The 20,266-nt window shown below is 42.4% G+C and overlaps 1 protein-coding gene across 1 annotated transcript; it reads right to left on the bottom strand.

The window, feature by feature from the left end:
- Positions 1 to 1,408: 1,408 nt before the first annotated feature.
- On the bottom strand, positions 1,409 to 18,310 carry zbtb14 (zinc finger and BTB domain containing 14). The gene is made up of 10 exons (XM_041813629.1): positions 18,114 to 18,310; positions 12,417 to 12,605; positions 12,045 to 12,215; positions 11,344 to 11,439; positions 9,843 to 9,986; positions 9,522 to 9,766; positions 6,582 to 6,667; positions 6,322 to 6,461; positions 5,803 to 5,898; positions 1,409 to 1,882 (listed from the first exon to the last, which is right to left on the bottom strand). The coding sequence occupies exons 2-10, from the start codon at positions 12,603 to 12,605 to the stop codon at positions 1,742 to 1,744; spliced, it is 1,308 nt and encodes a 435-aa protein (XP_041669563.1). The 5' UTR covers positions 18,114 to 18,310; the 3' UTR covers positions 1,409 to 1,741.
- Positions 18,311 to 20,266: the final 1,956 nt, after the last annotated feature.

Here is a 20,266-nt window from a genome sequence, read left to right as displayed (position 1 = left end):
AACCTGGACTCTTCTCCTCTGAAGCCATGCTGTTGTGATGGATGTGGTCTGTGGTTTAGCATGGTCTTGCTGACAGAGACGTTGTCTGGATGGGAGCAGATGTGTCTCTAAAAGCTCTCTCTACTGTCCAGCATTGATAGTTCCTTTCCAGATGTTAGAGCTGCCCACGCCATAGGCACTAATGCAACCCCATACCATCAGAGATGCAGGATTTAGACCTGAGCCAGGAGAACCAGCTGGATGCTCCCTCTCCCCTTTAGTCAACAGGACACGGCATCTGTGGTTTCCTCTGACCACAGAACAGTTTTCCATGTTTACTCTGACCACAGAACAGTTTTCCATGTTTACTCTGACCACAGAACAGTTTTCCATGTTTCCTCTGACCACAGAACAGTTTTCCATGTTTCCTCTGACCACAGAACAGTTCTCCATGTTTCCTCTGACCACAGAACAGTTTTCCATGTTTCCGCTGACCACAGAACAGTTTTCCATGTTTCTTCTGACCATGTAAATGAGCTTTGGTCCAGAGAAGACAGAGGTGTTTCTGGATCCTGTTCACATATGGCTTCTTCTCTCCATGATCCAGCTTTAACTGTCATTGGTGGATGGCACAGCCAACTGTGTTGACAGACAATGATTTCTGGAATCATGGCTGTTTTTAATACAGTGGCCCCTGAGGGCCCCTTCAGCCTTGTCCCTTGCTCTCAGAGATTTCTCCAGATTCTCTGAGTCTGTTGTTGATATTGTGGACTGTAGATGGAGGGAGATTTAAAGTCTTAGCTATTTTACATTGATGAACATTTTTCTGAAATTGTTTTTAGACTCAGTTTTCCAGATTGGTGAACCTCTGCCCATTTTTACTTCTGCCTCTCTAAAATGATCCTTTTATACCCAGTCATGTTACTGACCTGTTGACAATTAACCCAAGTAGTTTCAAAATACTCTTCCAGCTGTTTTTGATCAGCACCACATACTTTTCTAGCCTTTTGTTGCTCTGTCCCTACTTTTTTGAAACATAACGCTACCATCAAATTCAAAATGAGGTAATATTCTTCCTGTAATGGTAAAATGTCTCCATTTCAACATCTAATATGTTGTTTCTGTTCTACTGTAAATCAAATATGGGTTTATGAGATTTGACAATCATTGACTTCTGGTTTTATCTACATTTTACACGGTGTACCAGCTTTTTTGGAAATGGGGTTGTACAGTACCCACAATCCAAGACTGTTACAGTGTTGTCTCTGACTGTTGGACTTTACTGTTGCCATGGAAACGTGGTCCATCTCCGTTCATTTCTGTTACATTAATATAAACATTTAAGGTGTCCCTGTTTAGTATCTTACAGTCGGGAGTGTCCTCTCTGGGCCCCCGTAGACACATAACCATAAAATACATCAGACAGAGATTAAAAATGGCCGCTCTGCTCATGAAACTGAACAGAACAGGTTTATTTCATCACAAATGTTTTCTGTACACGGTTTGGTCCGGACCATAAAAAAGCTCCGGTTCATTTACAAAGACGTTATTTACATCAGACACAAAGCCTGGGGGAGGTCGGCCAAGGTCAACATGTCACAGCATGATCACATGATCAATGAGGTCATCAGTTCATGATTCAGAGCAGAACAAGCTTCTTTTACATCCTGATCAAATCAAAAGGAGAAAAAGTTAACTCTAAATACAGACACGCGGTGAGGAGCAGCAGGAGGAGGAGGAGGAGGAGGAGGAGGAGGAGCTGTTAGGAGCAGCTGATGGCATCCAGATGTTGCTCCTCAGCAGCCATGGCGGCGGCCTGCAGCGTTTCTGTGTCGCTCTGCAGAGGGTTTAGCTGCTTCCTCTCACTGTGCATGTTGTTCTCATGACGCTTCAGATCAGACGCCTGAAAACAAAGAAGAGCAGCGGTGAAGGAGCAGAGCAGCAGCAGGAAGGTAAATGTGGGTTTATGCCCACTTTCATGTAAGCAAGATAAATGAGAGTAACCAGTGTTTATGTACTAAACCGCTCAAGCTCTGCCAGGCTGCACAGGGAACAGCCCTTTTCAAGTCCAGACACTAATCCTCTAGAGGATTGAGGTCTGGACTTTGACTTGGCCACTCCAGAACATTCCTCTTGTTGTCCTTAAACCATTTATGTGTAGCTTTCTCTGGATGCTTCGGCTCATTGTCTGACTGGAAAATAACACGATGCTGCTGAAAAGCATCCCCACAGCATGATGCTGCTGAGAAGCATCCCCACAGCATGATGCTGCTGAGAAGCATCCCCACAGCATGATGCTGCTGAGAAGCATCCCCACAGCATGATGCTGCTGAGAAGCATCCCCACAGCATGATGCTGCCACCATGTCAGGTAAATCAGTTAAACAGTGAAAAAAGTAACTGTTTTCTAAAGTGTAAGGATTGTACTCAGCACATGTATGCTGATGAGAACTGCAGAATACAGGTCCATTTAGAGCTGTAAAGTACTAACATTCCTCCGTCCCCCACTTCCTGATCCCCAATGGACATTCAGGATCACATGACTGCAAACAACCTATAGCAGTTAACTGTGGAGCAGGTGCTGTGTGCACAAATGGTAACAATGAGTGAACTGTCAGTAGGACAGAGCTCTTAGTCTGTGCTAACTTCTGATTAAAGATTAATTTCATTAATCATTTTCATTAATATCATAGCTGCTGCAAATCGTCACTGACTGTAGAAAATTCACATTCTGTGCCTCTCCACTCTTCAAGGTCCCAGAGTCTGGAGGAAGAGTGTAGAGGACCAGAATCCACGTTGCGTGAAGTCCAGTGTGAAGTTTCCACTGTCAGTGATGATTTGGGCTGCCATGGCATCTGCTGGTGTTGGTCCACTGTGTTTTCTGAAGTCCACAGTCAACGCAGCCATCTACCGGGACATTTTAGAGACCTTCATGCTTCCTTCTGCTGACAAGCTTCATGGAGATGCTGATTTAATTTTCCAGCAGGACTTGGCACCTGCCCACACTGCCAAAGGTACCAAAAGCTGCTTCAATGACCATGGAATTTGACTATTGTTATTGTTATTGACATGACTATTGAATTCCCCTTTGGGGATAAATAAAGTTCTTGTATTGTTTGGTGTTACTGTGCTTGATTTTGACCTGAACCCCATAGAGAATCTGTGGAAGATGAGAGACACCAGACCCAACAATGCAGACGACCTGAAGGCCGCTATCAAAGCAACCTGGGCTTCATTACACCAGAGCAGTGCCACAGGCTGATCGCCTCCATGCCACGCCACATTGATGCAGTAATTCATGCAAAAGGAGGTCCAACCAAGTATTGAAGGCATAGAAATGAACATACTTTTCAGAAGCCTGACATTTCTGTTTAAAATATCCTTTTTTTATTGATCTTATGTAATATTCAAATTTTTTGAGACACTGAATTTGGGGTTTTCTTATCTGTAAGTCATAATCATCTGCATTTCAAGAAAAAAAGGCTTGAAATATTTCACTCTATGTGTAATAAATCTATATAATATAGGGGTTTACCTTTCAGACAAGAGTGACGAAAAACATTGAACTTTTTCATAATATTCTAATTTTCTGAGATGCACCTGTAGATCAATACAGCCACACACTGCAGAAACTTTACGTTTATTGTTAGGGTAAAGATTTTGATGACAGATTTTTTTTTGTTTAAATTACCATTTAACTCCAATAGTACTAATGTTATCATTACACAGATATATTTATTTATTTAATGTTTATTTGTATACTGATGAAGCAAGTAAACCGTTGCCACACACTACAGCATTTGTAGCTGTAGAGAAAAAAAGAGGGATTTATTTGTTTACATTAGCATTATAAACATCAGACCCCAGTGAGATAGTACAACATGGACCAGACTCTAACAGCGTTTAATGAATGTCCAATAATGTTAAGAACAGTTTACTATTACACTGAGTATCAGTAAATATATAAGGGGTGTCCAAGCTGTGGGCTGCGGGCCAACTTGGTCATTTTGAATTGGCCTGCAAGAAAAACATTAAAAAGGCCCACATAAGAACACAACACTTGTATATTATTCTGTTTCTTAGTTTGACTAGGATTAACAATATTGGGGTTTATACAATATGGAGATATTTACAAATCAAATTTAGCCAAAACTAATACCAATATATAAATAGACCTAACACAATGTGGAGATGAACCATCAGCGTCCCTCTTCTCTGCTGCACCCAGACGTTGCGTTAACCAAATATTCTGTCATTGATGGATTTTTTTGAAGGATGACGGGGAATTTTGAAGGCTCTCCGTCATTTTGATGCACTAGAATGATGAGGATGAGCGTGCCTTTCAGCGCGCACACACACAGACAGATGCACAACACTGAGAGGTTGCTGAAGGTGTCTCAATACACAGGTCAGCATGCAGTGTTAAGGCTTGTGCATAATGAATCTGTTTCATATTGTTCTAATCATGTCTGCACACTGATGCCGAAATTGTTGTTTTATTTTCCGGGTTTTTTTCGGAACAGGTTCGAATTTATGCGAAATTATGTGTCCAAGGTGACCGGTGATTCAAAACAGTTCCTGCTGCTTCCACCTCGCTTGCTCAGTACCGAAACTTCACTTTAAACACTACAGTTTGATCATTTATCATGTGGACATCAACCATGAAAATATAACAGAGAGATGGTGAATGATGATTCAGATCAGCGCCTGTTGCTTTTTTCTTTCTTGCTCGCTCACCACCGCCTGACCCTCTCCCTCTTTCTCTCTCTCTGAAAACATCACTTTGAGCACCGTAGTTTTCCCGTGTATTATGTGGATATCAACTAGGGAAATATAACAGGTAAAGGCATATTTTTGTATCCTACTCACAGATCATAACAGAGACAGAATTAAAAAGTTGATCTTCATCTCTCCAGCTTGTCTCAGCGCTATGAGGCATGAGTGTGTGCTGTATGAAGCCCTCTGTCAGGGTGGATCCAGATGGATTTTAATGAAGTGACAGAGACACAGGCTCGCAGTACGAAACTATTTGCCACATTCTACAAATTTTCGCCGTCAAGGCCAAAAACACCTGACTCAGTGTGCAAGGTCAGAGTGCATGACGTTTTTTTCAGATTAGACTCCTGTGGAGCAGACAAATGCGCACAGCTCCACAGTGCAGCCTTTTAACAACTTATCAGCTATGGTTGTCAAACTACAACAAATTGACATTAAAAATATCCTCAAAACTGCATGATATCTTAAATGGCGCAGTTCATAGCTGATTGCTTAAAGACAGGGATTGTTGCTCCACCATCACTGCAAAAATGATGAGAAGTAAACGCTGCTGCTGTGTTCATCTTTCTCTCAGTGCCCTTTAAAAATGCAGAACCTCATTGATTGTTTTTGGAATATAAGTTTAGCAATGGTGTGTCATGAATTAAACACTAGAAATAAAGTCATATTGAATTATATCATATTACAGATATTAAAGAGAAAATTATAATGACAGATTGTAAAATGGCATGACGGAATTTTTACGACCCTTTCCGTCAAAATGACGGACAACAAAAAAGTCCAACGCAACCTCTGGCTGCACCCCAAGGTTGTAAACAACGATTGGCTGTTGGCTTTGTTGGACATTAAATGAAAGCTGTTATTTAGGCGGTGTTGGTTTTGTATTTCAAGTACATTCTTTTACTAAGCATATATTTTGTTTGCCAGCCAGCATGGCTTGGACAGAGAACCAAGATGGGTCGCTCTCATCAGTTACCCTGATCTCAGTATGAATCAGAGGAATTCTGATTATGATTTCTGACAGAGTAGAGCAGCCGTGAATCATTACCTTGGCGAAGGCCTTGGTGCAGGACGGACAGACGAACGGTTTCTCTCCTCGATGTCTGCGCTCGTGATCCTTCAAGTGAGACTTATGTTTAAACGCCTACAGACAGACGGGAGAGAGAGAGAAACAGGTAAAAGCAAGTCAATGTTGATTTATAGAGCACATTTAAGAATATCATACAATGACCAAAGAGCTGTACAACCAAGAGACAAAACACAGAGGTAAGGGAACACCAAACATAAAATAATTTAAAGGAGAATAAAGTAGTGAGAATTATTAGGAACAATTAAAAAAACTTTAAATACATAAGAGATAAGAGACTGTCCACTCCATATAAAATATAAACTAAAGGGAGAAGTGGGAGGGGATATGGTTAATTAGACATTAAGGCCAATTCAAAGAGACAGACTTCAAAATGTGGATGGACTGGGCAGATCCTGTGTGGATGGGGAGATTGTTCTAGAACTCAGGAGCATCCACTGCAAAGGTGAGCAGGGTGAGAAGACAGACAGGTGAGCTGACCTTGTCACACATCTGGCAGGCAAACGGCCTCTCGTTGCTGTGAACCCGTTCATGTTTTTTCAAGTCTGGAGCTCGAATGAACGATTTCCCACAAACGTCACAGCGGTAGGGTTTGAAGCCCGTGTGGATCTTTAGATGTTCTGAAACACACAAGAGGGGGGTGGAGCCAACAGGTGAGGGCATTCCATCAGTGAATGAAGTCATTAGATCATATATCACACCGAAAACCTTATGACATGTTAGCCCAGGTGTGACCTCACCTTTCAGGTGAGCATGTGTGGTGAAAGCTTTGGAGCAAATCTCACAGGCGAATGGACGCTCAGCAGAGTGAAGCTTCTCGTGTTTCCTACAGTTAAAGAGAACAGGTGAGATGACATATTTAACAGTTAAACAGGTGCACCTAGGATTGAATATTTTATAGGCATCATCTTCAAAGGCAGAGGACACGATGCTTCCAGAGCTTTAAAGGATGACACCATCTTCAAAGGCAGAGGACACGATGCTTCCAGAGCTTTAAAGGATGACATCATCTTTAAAGGCAGAGGACACGATGCTTCCAGAGCTTTAAAGGATGACATCATCTTCAAAGGCAGAGGACACGATGCTTCCAGAGCTTTAAAGGATGACACCATCTTCAAAGGCAGAGGACACGATGCTTCCAGAGCTCTAAAGGATGACATCATCTTCAAAGGCAGAGGACACGATGCTTCCAGAGCTTTAAAGGATGACATCATCTTCAAAGGCAGAGGACACGATGCTTCCAGAGCTCTAAAGGATGACATCATCTTCAAAGGCAGAGGACACGATGCTTCCAGAGCTTTAAAGGATGACATCATCTTCAAAGGCAGAGGACACGATGCTTCCAGAGCTTTAAAGGATGACATCATCTTCAAAGGCAGAGGACACGATGCTTCCAGAGCTTTAAAGGATGACATCATCTTCAAAGGCAGAGGACACGATGCTTCCAGAGCTTTAAAGGATGACATCATCTTCAAAGGCAGAGGACACGATGCTTCCAGAGCTTTAAAGGATGACATCATCTTCAAAGGCAGAGGACACGATGCTTCCAGAGCTTTAAAGGATGACATCATCTTCAAAGGCAGAGGACACGATGCTTCCAGAGCTTTAAAGGATGACATCATCTTCAAAGGCAGAGGACACGATGCTTCCAGAGCTTTAAAGGATGACATCATCTTCAAAGGCAGAGGACACGATGCTTCCAGAGCTTTAAAGGATGACACCATCTTCAAAGGCAGAGGACACGATGCTTCCAGAGCTTTAAAGGATGACACCATCTTCAAAGGCAGAGGACACGATGCTTCCAGAGCTTTTAAGGATGACATCATCTTCAAAGGCAAGCATGGAATACTTTCAGAGCATTCAACAAAAGGAGACGATTATTGGTTTATCTGTGTATGAGACAGAGTGATGGCATGTCATTCACCAACAACCAGTTCTACAAGCTGACTTTTGAACATGGATGACAGGAACTGTCTCTCATTTGAGAGTCAGTTTCCTTCTTTCTTTTTTGTAGTTTTTGTTCCACATTTAAAAAGCCAAACTGGTTCCAAATGAACAGCCATTAAGGGGCCTAAAGACTGGTGTTAAAGGCACACTCACACTAGGCCATCCGTACCATGCCTGGGCCCATTTCAGTCTTAAGTCCGGTATGTTTGGCCAGTGTGAGTGCAACCGTTCTTTGCTTTGGCACTTCACGCTTCACGGCCCTGGGCACAGGAGGACGAGGTGGGCCTAGGCACGGCAAGGATGCAAATGAAAAAGCATAAGCGCGGGAATGTGACGTAACATGAAGTAACAACAGAGGGACCTGGTTGACAGCACAGAGTGCCAAATACATGGACAAGTGTGTGCGCAGGGGTTACTCTCACGGCTGATTTAACCTTATTAAAAAATTATAATTATTATACTATCGTTCACTGAATCAACTTACCTTTTATTCTATTTCATGTTATCAAGAAGTGAAATTGTGGTCTTGGCCGCTGACGTTTGAATGAACATCGTTTATTAATCCTGTGGCATTTTCACTTCCAGCCCTCATCAGATGGTCAAAATTGCTTTTGTTGCGGTAATAATAATAAAAAAAAATGTAACCTTTTTAATCCTGCTCTGAATACAGGCTGTCCTATGACATGAGAGCTTGTTTGGTGTTGCACTGAAAGGCATCCAAAAATGAGACAGAGAGATTGCACAGTTTATGGTGCATAAAGGAATGCCAGGGGGATTCAGATAGTACACGGACATGCAGAAGAACAACTGTAGGGGCTCATACAAGTTAAAAAGTCTGGGTTTCATTCAGCAGAAGTGCTTGATCAGGCTCCAGATTATACGCTGTGAGCGATAACTCTCCACTATGAACAGCTTTCTCTCTCCTCACTGGGCTCCGTATAGTTAACCTAGCTACTGATCCCAGGTCAGGTGAAATAACTCTGGTGTCAGATTAGATTTTGTATAAATCTGTACTTATTTTACAGCCAAAAAACAACACTCATGTACACCGAGTCATCAACACGTACAAGTTCATCAACAGTGGAGGCTTCGTGTGATGACGTCAGTGCGTGACGTATCCGTGCCCAGGCCTGGATGCGTTGAGCAGTGTGAGTGCGGGCCAAAGGGGGGACAGGGGAGGGGTTCAAATGGGTTTCAGCATGGTTAGAATACAGCACGGTACGGATGGCCTAGTGTGAGTGCACCCTTACTGTGCTAAGTCAAATGATACTGATCACAGCAAGCAAGGCTAGAGCTAGCTAGCTACTGTGGCTAATATGGTGTGCCTCAGGAATTTGTACAAAGATGTTATTAATACACGATAGATTCCATGCAGATGATGTCACACCATGGTGGAGAACTCTAGATGGGGGGCAGGAAGTAATCTTTGTACAGAGAAGTGCTATCATAATGCAAGAGTACTGTGCTGTTTAGGAATGTATCACTGTACTACTGTACTTCCTGCCCTCCATCTGACATTTGCACATCATTGGATCACATGACTGCAAACAATCTATAGCCATTATGAGTTATATACAGTGACGGGACAACGTGGAAGTACAGATTGGCGTTTCTACGAAAATTATACATCAGACGTGGCACACGCACTGGTCGTTAACCTCCTCAGACAGGAAGAAAGGCATTTTTAAAATCACTGGCATTATAAGTGTGTTGACTAGGTAGATTTAGCGTACCGTAGCTTGCTCTCGTCCAGGAACGTCTTCCCACACACCTGGCAGGCAAGCTGCTCTCGTGTTCCGTACAGCAGGTATTCAAACTTCATGTCTGCGGTGGCTGTGGACCAGCCAGGCGGCTGCTCGTCCTTCACCTCCCCCATACTGTCTGCAAACGTCAGCGTCTGAGTGGCGTGGTGCTCCGCCCCCAGGTCTTTAGGCTCCGTCTCCATCTCTGTCACCACATCCTGGTCGTAGCAGGTCACCTGGAGGAGTCGACCAGGTGATGTCATACAGGTGTTGACGTGTGTTGCTGTCTTTGAGGATGCGATAATAGTCTACCTTGTGAACGTCCTCATTGGTCAGTTCTTTCAAGATGGCCTCCTGAACGCGCAGCGCCGCACTGGGAGACTTATCCAGCTCCTGATTGGTCGATGCCTCAACGAGGTCATCTGTGGTGGGTGTGTCATCGTGCTCCCCGAGTACCTTTTCATAAAAACACAGAAAAATCCTCATCATCAGGAGGTTAACGTCCATGTTTGTGCTGAATGTCGTCACTGAATGCTTCAGCTACATGTGAGGAAAACTCAGAGGTGGACGGGGTACGGGACTGTAGAAGTCTAGTAAAAATACGGGCACTCTGAGTAAAGTTTACTGAAACAGAAGTGGATATAAAGGGCTATACAGCTACTCAGGTAAGAGTAAAATATTTAATCCAGAATTTACTTTAACCCTTTACCTACCTAGTCTAAAAATGGCTATTTGGACATATTTTGTTATTATGGCTGTAAAATAGTCAGGAAATGCCCTAAGTCTGAGAGTTTTGCTCCCTTTTCCCAGAAGTACTTGAACTTGACTTTTCAACATCTGGTTAATGATTATTGCACATTATATGGAATTGTCAGCAGTTTGAAAGAAGAAAAACACAAACAGATTTGTTTTTCATGGCTTTTATGAGAAGAAATTTTGTTTTTGCTCATGAAGTTTTGATTTGACATTTGAAATGTGAACCTATACATGTTTAGAACAATCACCAGTCATTTTTTGAGTCTAGGACTCTGGGTGTGCAAAACACAGTGCAAAAGATAACTATATACATAGGTGACAGTTAATGCAAATAAAGGTGGAAAAATGCATTCTCAACATTCTCAGTAACATATTGTTATTGCACATGACAGACACGCACAAATGCCACTATCTAACGCTATTTTTAGAAAACAAAACACCACTCTCTTCCTTACTTCTTCTACTCTCCTTTTCTCACTTGTCTTCTGCCAAAGCTGCTGTTTTCGCTGTACTGTTCGACATTACCGTAATATATATACCACACATCATATATTGCCAGAAAGCACACATTCTCAGCTCTCTGTCAGCGTTGGAATTTTTTAGATTGAGCAAACTTTTGAGGAGTTACAGTGTTGAGAATCTGTGTAGCGGTCTCATGATACTTCCGGTGTTTTGCTATGAATGCCCACGTCATATGGTTGCGAGTACCGTAATGAACCATATATGGGCGCATGACCACAGTTCTCAGCTTTTCAACACCAGAGTTACGGTAATAATACTCCAGACATATAAAACACAGCGCCAGAGCTGAGTCAGTAGGTAAAGGGTAGGGTACTGAGTATCTACTGAGGAGCAGTCGTAGAAGCTGATTTTTCTTTATTGGCAATGGTGGACCGTGGACATTAACCACCTGTCCATGTCCACCTGATCTTAAGAGGCCAGGATGGATCTCTGTTGAGTCCAGGTGTCCATCATCCAGATAGATATTAGTCAGAAGGACGTCAGTGCTTACCTCTATTGAGTGTATGGAGTGTATGGTTATCGGTCGTAGACGTACCTCTGCGTCAGCGGCCAGCTGGGCTTCAGGCGGCAGCGCCATCTTCACTATATCGTATGGAAACTTCTCTTTGTCTTCTGACGACATGTCTCGTTTCTGAGGACACATGAAGGCATCATCAGACAGAGGGCGGAGCTTCACCTGTCCACAGGTGACACCAGCACTGCAGTGGTTCCCAGTGTTATCTCCTAGGAGCCCCCCTACCTGTTGAAGGTGAGCTGTCTAGCTTTAACTGAGATTGTCAAATACAATTACCCACTGATTTTACAAAATTACACACATTTATCAAAGTTAAAGCAATATAGCAACATAAAAGAGGGGGGAAGCAGAAGTATATGAAAATGATGATATATAATAAGAACAAATAAACAAAATCACCTCTTTAATGGCCAAATTATTTCAACACAAAATAGAGAAAACCTTTGAACCTAACCAGCTGAACGTGTGGCACAGTAACGGCTGACTCATGATTATTTTGTTCTTAAAACCAGAACTGTGACTAGAACTGAAACGGGATAACTGCTGGTACTACCGTTACCCCCGCTGACCACATTCCACTGAAATGGTTCCAGTCAAAGCTGGACACTTGGGGACCAGAAATTCCTGAGTTTCTGAGTCAGCATTTCATGGACTTCAGACCATTTCACCCTAAGACTCAGAGCTGGTTAGACAGGTGTGAGTTACCTGTGTTCCTGTGTTACCTGGGAGCAGAGCTTATCCAGGAAGCGGATGCCGAGGATCTGCCCTGATGACATCATGAGGTTAACGTCTCTTTTCTTGACGGAGATCTTGGCGGTGTACATGTAGTTTAGAACTTCCTCGAAGATGTCAGAGCGGATGAAATCAATCTCAATCACTGATGAGTTATCCACCTGAGGAGACAGGTGAGTCAGAGTCACTACAGGTGAAGCCTGGTTTAACCTTCTGTCACAGAGACCCACTCCAGGTTACTCTGAGTCCTGCCACATTTCCTGCATGGTTGTGAACAGGAAACATGGCGACTGATCTAACATACTCACGCCATGTCTATATGTGTGAAGCACAGGTGTATCACAGGTGTGTAGTTTAAGTACCTCGTGTTTCTTGAAGAGCTTTTTGAAGTAGTTTGAGCAGGCGGCGAGCACACAGCGGTGAGCTCGGAACTTGACGTCTTCGACCACGACGGCGATGTCGCAGTGCTCGCCCTCCAGACGCTGCTCGTTCAGCAGCTTCAGGAAGATGCTCTTGTGTTCATCATCCACGTACTTCACCGTTTCTGCCATCTGCGTTCACACAGGTGAGACAACGGTGATTAGAGGGTTCCTGCTGAGAGCATCTCCTCATCCTCATCCGTCAGAGCGGACTTATTCATCACTGCGAGCGTTTGTACCTGTGTGGCTCTGTCAGGCAGTTTGACGTTAAATTAGGAATGAAAAATTGAAAACAAAAAAATGATTTGATTTTTGTGTCTTCCTTTTTTCCCAAATAGATCTGAAAAAAGAACTCTGGTGATGTAACATTCTTTTTCAACAACACCTACGGTTACAAAATAAAGGGAAAAATAAGGTAAGTGTACCCATTAAGCCCAGGCACCATTTAAGCCCACTTGCAACTTTGAAGTCAATTTAAAAAAAAAGAGTGGCCTGTCTAATGTTATACATTATTTTGTCCAATCACACAGTTTCTTAATTGTATGTCAGTTTTTGTTTGGCACCAATCACATTAGTCGATGCTGAAAAAGGCTCACCTACATTCGTGCAGTCTCAAGGAGGCTCAGATAAAGTCGCCTCAAAACTTTGGTGTTTTGGGACCCCTCAGAAAAAACCTCTTTTCGACTATTTTCAGCCACTGAGTTGGTAAACACATTCATATTATGTAATTTGAGAGATTATTGATTTGTTTTTTTGTGTTACATCACCAGAACCTGTGTTTCGTCTCTTCATTTAATTGTTGATTGGGAACTGAATAACAAATAAATGAAAAATGGCTCCTTTTTCACTTTATCTGTTTTTCACTAAATCTGTTTTTATTTCTGATATTTAGAATGAGATCAAAGAATAGAATGTAACAGAACAACCACAAGCAGTCAGTTTGATCACACTGTTCATTTACCTAACTCTGCTGGTGTTGTGCTCAGAAAAGCATCCTGAGAATCACATGCCCATCACTGAGGAGTTCACGCTTCCTGGAATGATATATATACAAACGCCAGCAGTTAGGGCGCTCTCACACTTGGCGATCTGTACTGTGCCTGGGTACGTTTGAGCCTAAAAGTCCAGTACATTTGGCCAGCATGAGTACGCTCTTCCGTGCTTGGACACGGCATGCATCCCTGGCTCCGACACGGAAGGACAAGTCGGACCAAAGCATGGCACGAATGCAAATGAAGGAGCATAAGTGCGGGAACGTGACTTAACTTGGTGCCGGTGTTTGTGTTCCGTGTATCATTCCAGGAAGCATGAACTCCTTAGCGATGGGCATCTGATTCTCAGGATGCTTTTCTGAGCACAACACCTGCACCAGGTAATGCAAATTAATATTAAAATCGTACTAACTGCTTATGCCCATTTTTTCATATTACATTCTCTGAGCCCAACATTAATAGCAAAAGTCAAAAAGACGAATCATTTCTTGTTTATTTGATTTAGTTTTAGAAATGAAATCAAGAAAATGAACCATTTTTTCATTATTTGTTATTCAGTTATCAACCAAATATTAACTGAACGAATGATACACAGATTCCTAACAAGGGTCAGGGGACGAAAGTATAATTTTTTTTCTGTCAAAACCAATAAACGAAAAAAAAATGCGCCCTTTTTCCTTTTATTGTTTTCAAACAAAAATGAAAGAAACGTTTTTTTTCTTTCTGAACAAAAAACAAAATGAAAAACCAAAACCAAATAACGGCCCGATATCGGTTTTTGGATTTTCCCTTTTTTGTTTTGCCATTTTAGGTGTGGAAACGAAGAAACGGAAGCACATGACCATGAGGTCAGGGGACTCCCTACCAAAATAAAATCCAAACTTATAAATTCATAATAATAAAAAGATAAGTTACGTTAAAAAGCGATTTTATTTTTGAACAATGTTACAGTGTTTATCATACACACCATTAGGCTCATTATGATAATTGCAGGAAATGGAAATTAAAAATATAATAAAAAATAATAATATTGCGTGGCCACGAGATATTATTTTAATCAGTTCTTCCTTTATGCCATTTCTGACATTTCCTGAAAATTTGATCAAAATCCATCTGTAACTTTTTGTTATGTTGCTAACAAACTGTCATAATTCTGTGTGTGTTTAGTTTCTTTGATGTTATCTGTAGCCCTTGTATTTCTATGTATTATGTGCTGTACATCATGTTTTAGTGTTTAGTTCAGTTTATTTAGTGTTTCTTGTAGTCCTTGTGTTTCTGTGTATTTTGTGCCTTATGTTAGTTCATGTTTAGTTACTCCTTGTATTTCATGTCTAGTTTATTCCTTGTTTCATGTCTAGTTTTACTCCTCGTGTTTCATGTTCAGTTAATTCCTGTGTCTCATGTTTAGTTTTCCTCCCTGTGTTTCTTGTGTAGTTTATTCCCTGTGCTTCTTGTTTAGTTATTCCATGTTTAGATTTACTCCCTGCGTTTCATGTTCAGTTTTCCTCCCTGTGTTTTAGTTTCCCTCCTTGTGTTTGGTTCTTTGTATCCTCCTGTGTTTCCTTTGTTCAGCTTCTAGAGTTTAGTTTTGTCATTCAGTCCTCGTGTGCTTTTTGTGTTAGGTTTCATGTTTCCTGTTTTATTCTGTAGTTGCCTTTCCTTGTGTGGGATTCTAGTTTTGCTTCCTTGCCTCAGTTTCCCTCCACTGTGATTACCTTCACCAGTTCCACCTGTGTCTGATTGTCCACACCTGTCTTCTGTTGTTAATCACTCCCTGTGCATTTAAGCTCTCTGTCTCCGTGTGTCTGTGTCGGTTCTGTCGATGTCTTCTTTGTGCCAGTTACTCCTCGTGCTTCCCTTGTGCCTTCCTTTGGATTTTGTTTTGTTTCTTTGATTTTGATTCCAGTGTTTTAGTTGTAAGTTCTTTTGTTTACGGCTTTTTCCCTCGTGATCCTCAGTTGTTTTTACTTGGACTTTTGTTTGCTTAATTAAATCTTTCTTTATCTGCATTTGGGTCCTCCCTTTTTCCTGAAACCTGACACTAACAAACAAAAAAACAAACAAACCCTGCCGATCACATAACCTCCTTGGCGGAGGTAATAAAAACACTATTTAACAAAACTTATCTTTTTATTATCATTAATTTATAAGTTTGGATTTTATTTTGGTAGGGAGTCCATTGACCTCATGGTCATGTGCTCCCGTTTCTTTGTCTCCACACCTAAAATGGCAAAATGGAAAAGGGAAAATCCGAAAACCATTATTGGTCCGTTAATTTGATCTTGGTTTTACGTTTTCTATTTTTTTGTTCAGAAAGAAAAATAAAAATTTTCTCGTTTTTGGTTGAAAACGAAAAAAGGGCGCCATTTTTCGTTTATTGGTTTTAACAGAAAAACGGATTACATTTTAGTCCCCTGACCTTTTTTGAGAATGTTATTTGTTTTTTTCTTTCTTGTGACCAAAATGAAAAAATGAAAAAAAAAAAAAAAACACAGTAAAACAGCTTGTTTTTCAATGTTTTTTCTTTTTCAGTCAAGAATGGAAAAACCAAGTGGCAACCTCCGGTCCTGAAAAATGAAGCCAAAGAGAAAGTGCAAAAAATTGCAATACCACGAGTGTCCACTTGAGGCTGGCTGCAGGAACACCAGAAGTCCCATCTGAACACCTGTTAAACAGCTGATTTTAGACCTGAAATAAACTGGTTTACAGCCTGGTTCAAAAAACCAAACATGTCTCATTAGCTAGTGTCTTCTGGTGAATTTTTTTGTACCACAATGTTTTAGATTATATTTGGGAAAAACCTCACTGCAGACTGATTGGCGCTTCTTATTTGATTGACAGATAGCTCAACAGGCAGAAGCTATGTTTCTGTCAACCAGAATGCTAGCTTGCTAGCTGACAGGGCGTCACGCTTAGTGGGCGGGCCGTTAGGTTGATCCAAAGTTCGGTTGAAACCGCGATTTCAATATGGAAGCCGTCGCAGATTGGCTTCAACAGCTGTTTGAGTCCGCCTATTGTAAGCAGACAGCTGACGTCACACAGGGTTTGTCAGATTCTTTCTACAGTCTATGGGAAAAACATAAAAATTGCCATTTTTCATTTTTGGTCAAAAATAGAAAAACGGAATAACGAGACTTTTTCTCCTGTTTTTTTTTTTTCAGTCTTGTTTCAACCAGGAAATGGATCCGCCAGAAAGTACACTGACCCAGCAGTCTGCTAACTCTGGGTATCAGTATGTATAGGACTGCAGGAACTTTCACCTGCAGAATGGGATGTGCGCAACATTACATCTGTTGTATTAAGAAATATAAATATACTGTTTTCATTCAGAAATCCCTGTAAACCAGAGTACCTCACAAACTTTGCTTGTCCCGTGGGACTGTACTGCACCAGTGAGGGGGAATTCACAGATGATCAGAGGTCTACAGGTAAAACTAGTCCACATATTCAGCAGTGCTAGAACTTCTGGAGTATTTTTTCACATTAAGGAAACTGTGGTAAGTCTGAACTGGAAACTTAATATGACCAATGATTAAATCCACTAAGGAGAGAATGGACTCTGCTTCTGGAACCAGGATGTGGAGCCCCATTTCTAAACAGTGATGGTGATTTTAGATTTCTCGTCTCACACTAAAAATCAGTTTGTCTCAGAATAAATGAGCTCTGGCCCCCAGCTGGCCTGTGTTGGACTGGCTGTGTGTTAAACTCAGATCACATGACCTACAGGTGGTTAGTGCCTTGCTCAAAGGCAGTTTGCCCCCCTCCCCCTTTTCTCTATGGCCTCGGACACGCGCTCCGTGTGCACGCTTCATTTTAGTGAACGTGCGGGCAGAGCACACAGCACCGAGCACACTGCCGGTGTTTACCAGGACTGACCCGGGCTAACGGGCCCCAGTGAGCTGCACCGAAGCGGACACCGAGTCAACTCTGACCGGGACTGATACCTAACCCGGACATCACCGAATCGAGCTAACAGGCTAACAGATGCGAGGCGACCGTGGCACACCGGACCCGGCTCGCTACCGGGACGTCATACGGGGGGTTCTAATGGGTGCAACACTGTCAGAGAAACGGCTGCAACCGGGGCGTCAGAAGAACCGGCAGTAGTTTATTTCAGAGATACTGCCGTTAGCTCCGGTTAGCATGCTAAACACAGATTAACACGGTTAAATTTAAAGCTCCGGTTGACGGCTGCTGACAGGGGATTCTCACGGTCCTATCCAGAGTCAGTGTGGGAGGGAGTGTGAACCGTGTGTGTGTGTGTCTGTTTGTAAATAGACTCGTTTTTTTAGTTTAATCTCGGTTTAGTGATTAATGGTGGACAGGTCGGCCTGCTGCTCCGCTCTTTAACAAAATGGCGTCTCTCCCTCCTTCATCCTCATCGTGGTTCTACATGGCTGTTCTCTTTTTCTCTCCGGTAAACCCGCGCGCCGTTCGGACGGGGAGCGGGGCCGCGTGCTGGCTCGCGGACCCTCCTTCCCGCCGTCCCCGGGACCGACACGCAGGCACGCGAGCCTCGGCGCCGCGGCCTCACGAGCAGACGGGGCTCGAGCGGCCGTGAGCGGCTCGAGAACGCGCAGACATTCCCGCGGAAACGGTGGCCGGAGCGCGAGACGAGGAGAGCGCGGGGCCGGGAGCAGGCTCTTACCGTCACAGGGGCCCGGTGGGAGCGAGTTCCTCTGGGTCTGTCGGAGCACCGGGGGCCGGTAAACGCGGTGTCCGCTGGTTGTTGTTGTTGATGAGGACGAGCGCAGACGGAAGGCCGCGCTTTGCGCCAGCACGCAAACACTGCAGGGGCACGCAGGCAGCGGGCCAAAGATCCTCTATGGGCGAGACGGATCACTACCTCTCACGCATGCGCACTGCTTTTGTGACCGAGCCTGTGGGAGCGTGCAGTAAAGTGCCTGTTAATGAGGAAGCCTAAGTTTGATCTCAAGTTTCCGCCTTGAACAGAATAGTCATGTTACCCGCTGTCACACACTTTATCTGAGCTTCATTTAAATTCGAATCAGACACACCGGATACCGTTAGGTCGGGTAAAACAGGCAGGAGGAATCGGCCTCCACCCGGAGACCCTAGACCCACATGACCCTAGGGTCCATCATCAGGACCCACCACAACCTCCCTCATGAGAAATCACGTCCGGTTTTTCTGAAACATGCTTGTTAAGATGGAAGAAAATTACTGAACAAACATGCATGCAGACATTTGATTTGACTCCATTTCCCCTGTGTTATGAAATGAACACGTTTCATGAGAAACCCAGCTTTTTTGTTCCAACATGACGAGATTCCTTAGTCAAGATCTAAAAAAGATCACAGCGAAATAGAATCAATTAAAATACATTTATGTCCATTTTTGACTTTTGTTTATATTTGAGCACATTTCTTCATTCAGGCACACTATAGGGTCCAAACTCACCAGTAGACATAGAGAGTGCTAATAATCCTCATGAAAAGATCAAAGCATGGAATATTTATATATATAATATATATATATAATTAAAAATACGGTTTTTTTGTGTGCTCTCTAAAAAAAGTTTGTTTTTGATCTGATAAGAAAGGAAGATCAAAGAAGAGAACACTGGTGAGGTAACATTCCTTTTTCCCAAACTGACTCACTGCAGGTGTTGTCAATAAAAAGTGACATCAGCAGTATTCCATTCTTTGATCTTCCTTCACTGACAACAACAGAAAGAGGAAAAAGAACTGTTTCCATCCCTCTTATTCTTTTTTTCCTTCCAAAAAATATTTTTCACTAAAAGAAAATGATTTTTTAATCTTATTTTTTGTGTTCTGATAAAAAAGAAACAGAACACTGGTGAGGTAACATTCTTTTCCCTACATGTGTGCAGGAGTGTAGCTAGGGATTTTGGGTCCCCAGAAAAAAATATAACAAAGGGCCCCCTTTAACCAGCCAAGCATCCAATGTTGCATCATTTTTTTCAGAGTTTTCAGAATTCTGACCGTTTATCTCAGAATTTTGACTTTTTATCAAGTTCAAGTTCAATTTTATTAGTGTCCCAGAGGGCAAACTGGGTACCAGCGAGAAGCACAAAAAACACAATAAGACATGAAGTTACAGTACAAACATATAACATGCACACAATAGATATTACTGAGCAATAATTACACGCAAGTAAAATAAAATAAGACGCTAAAATAGTACTGAAATGTAGGGTCTGGGCACACGATGACCAGTAGAGTGCACAAATTAATATCTAGACACACAGTGTCTGGTAATTGCAGTCTCTCATGTAATAATAATAATAATAATACATTTTATTTGAGAGCGCCTTTCCTAACACTCAAGGACACTTTACAAGAATAAAAAACACAATAAAATAACACAATAGAGAATAAAACCAACAAAGGAGCACAAATTTAAAATGAATCAGAGGGATTTACAGAGAGTATGCATTTGAAAAAGATGAGTTTTGAGATGGGATTTTGAAAGGGGTAAAGCGTCCATGTTTCTGATGTCAGGAGGGAGTGAGTTCCAGAGTTGGGGAGCATGTAGGCATATAACAAGTGACAGCTGCATGTACATTACTCCCTTCCCTCAGCAGCATTCAACGCTCCAATGGAGACAGGAACAAATGAGTGTTTGTACCTGTTTTTAGTGGCCCATGGACACAGGCGAAGACCAGAAGGAAGGAGCCTGTACCCAGAATTAAGTGGCTGAGCATCATCTGAGCGACTAGACGGAGCTTTTAGGAGCACCTGTCTGTTAAAGATGTGATCTCGGCTGTCCAACTGGATACCAGCTACTTTAGATGCCATCTTTACACCTTTATCTGCT

This window comes from Cheilinus undulatus, linkage group 19 (assembly GCF_018320785.1).
Source record: "Cheilinus undulatus linkage group 19, ASM1832078v1, whole genome shotgun sequence".
Classification (NCBI taxonomy): domain Eukaryota; kingdom Metazoa; phylum Chordata; class Actinopteri; order Labriformes; family Labridae; genus Cheilinus; species Cheilinus undulatus.
Note: the sequence above shows the minus strand (reverse complement) of the source record. Positions and strands in the feature narration are given on the sequence as shown.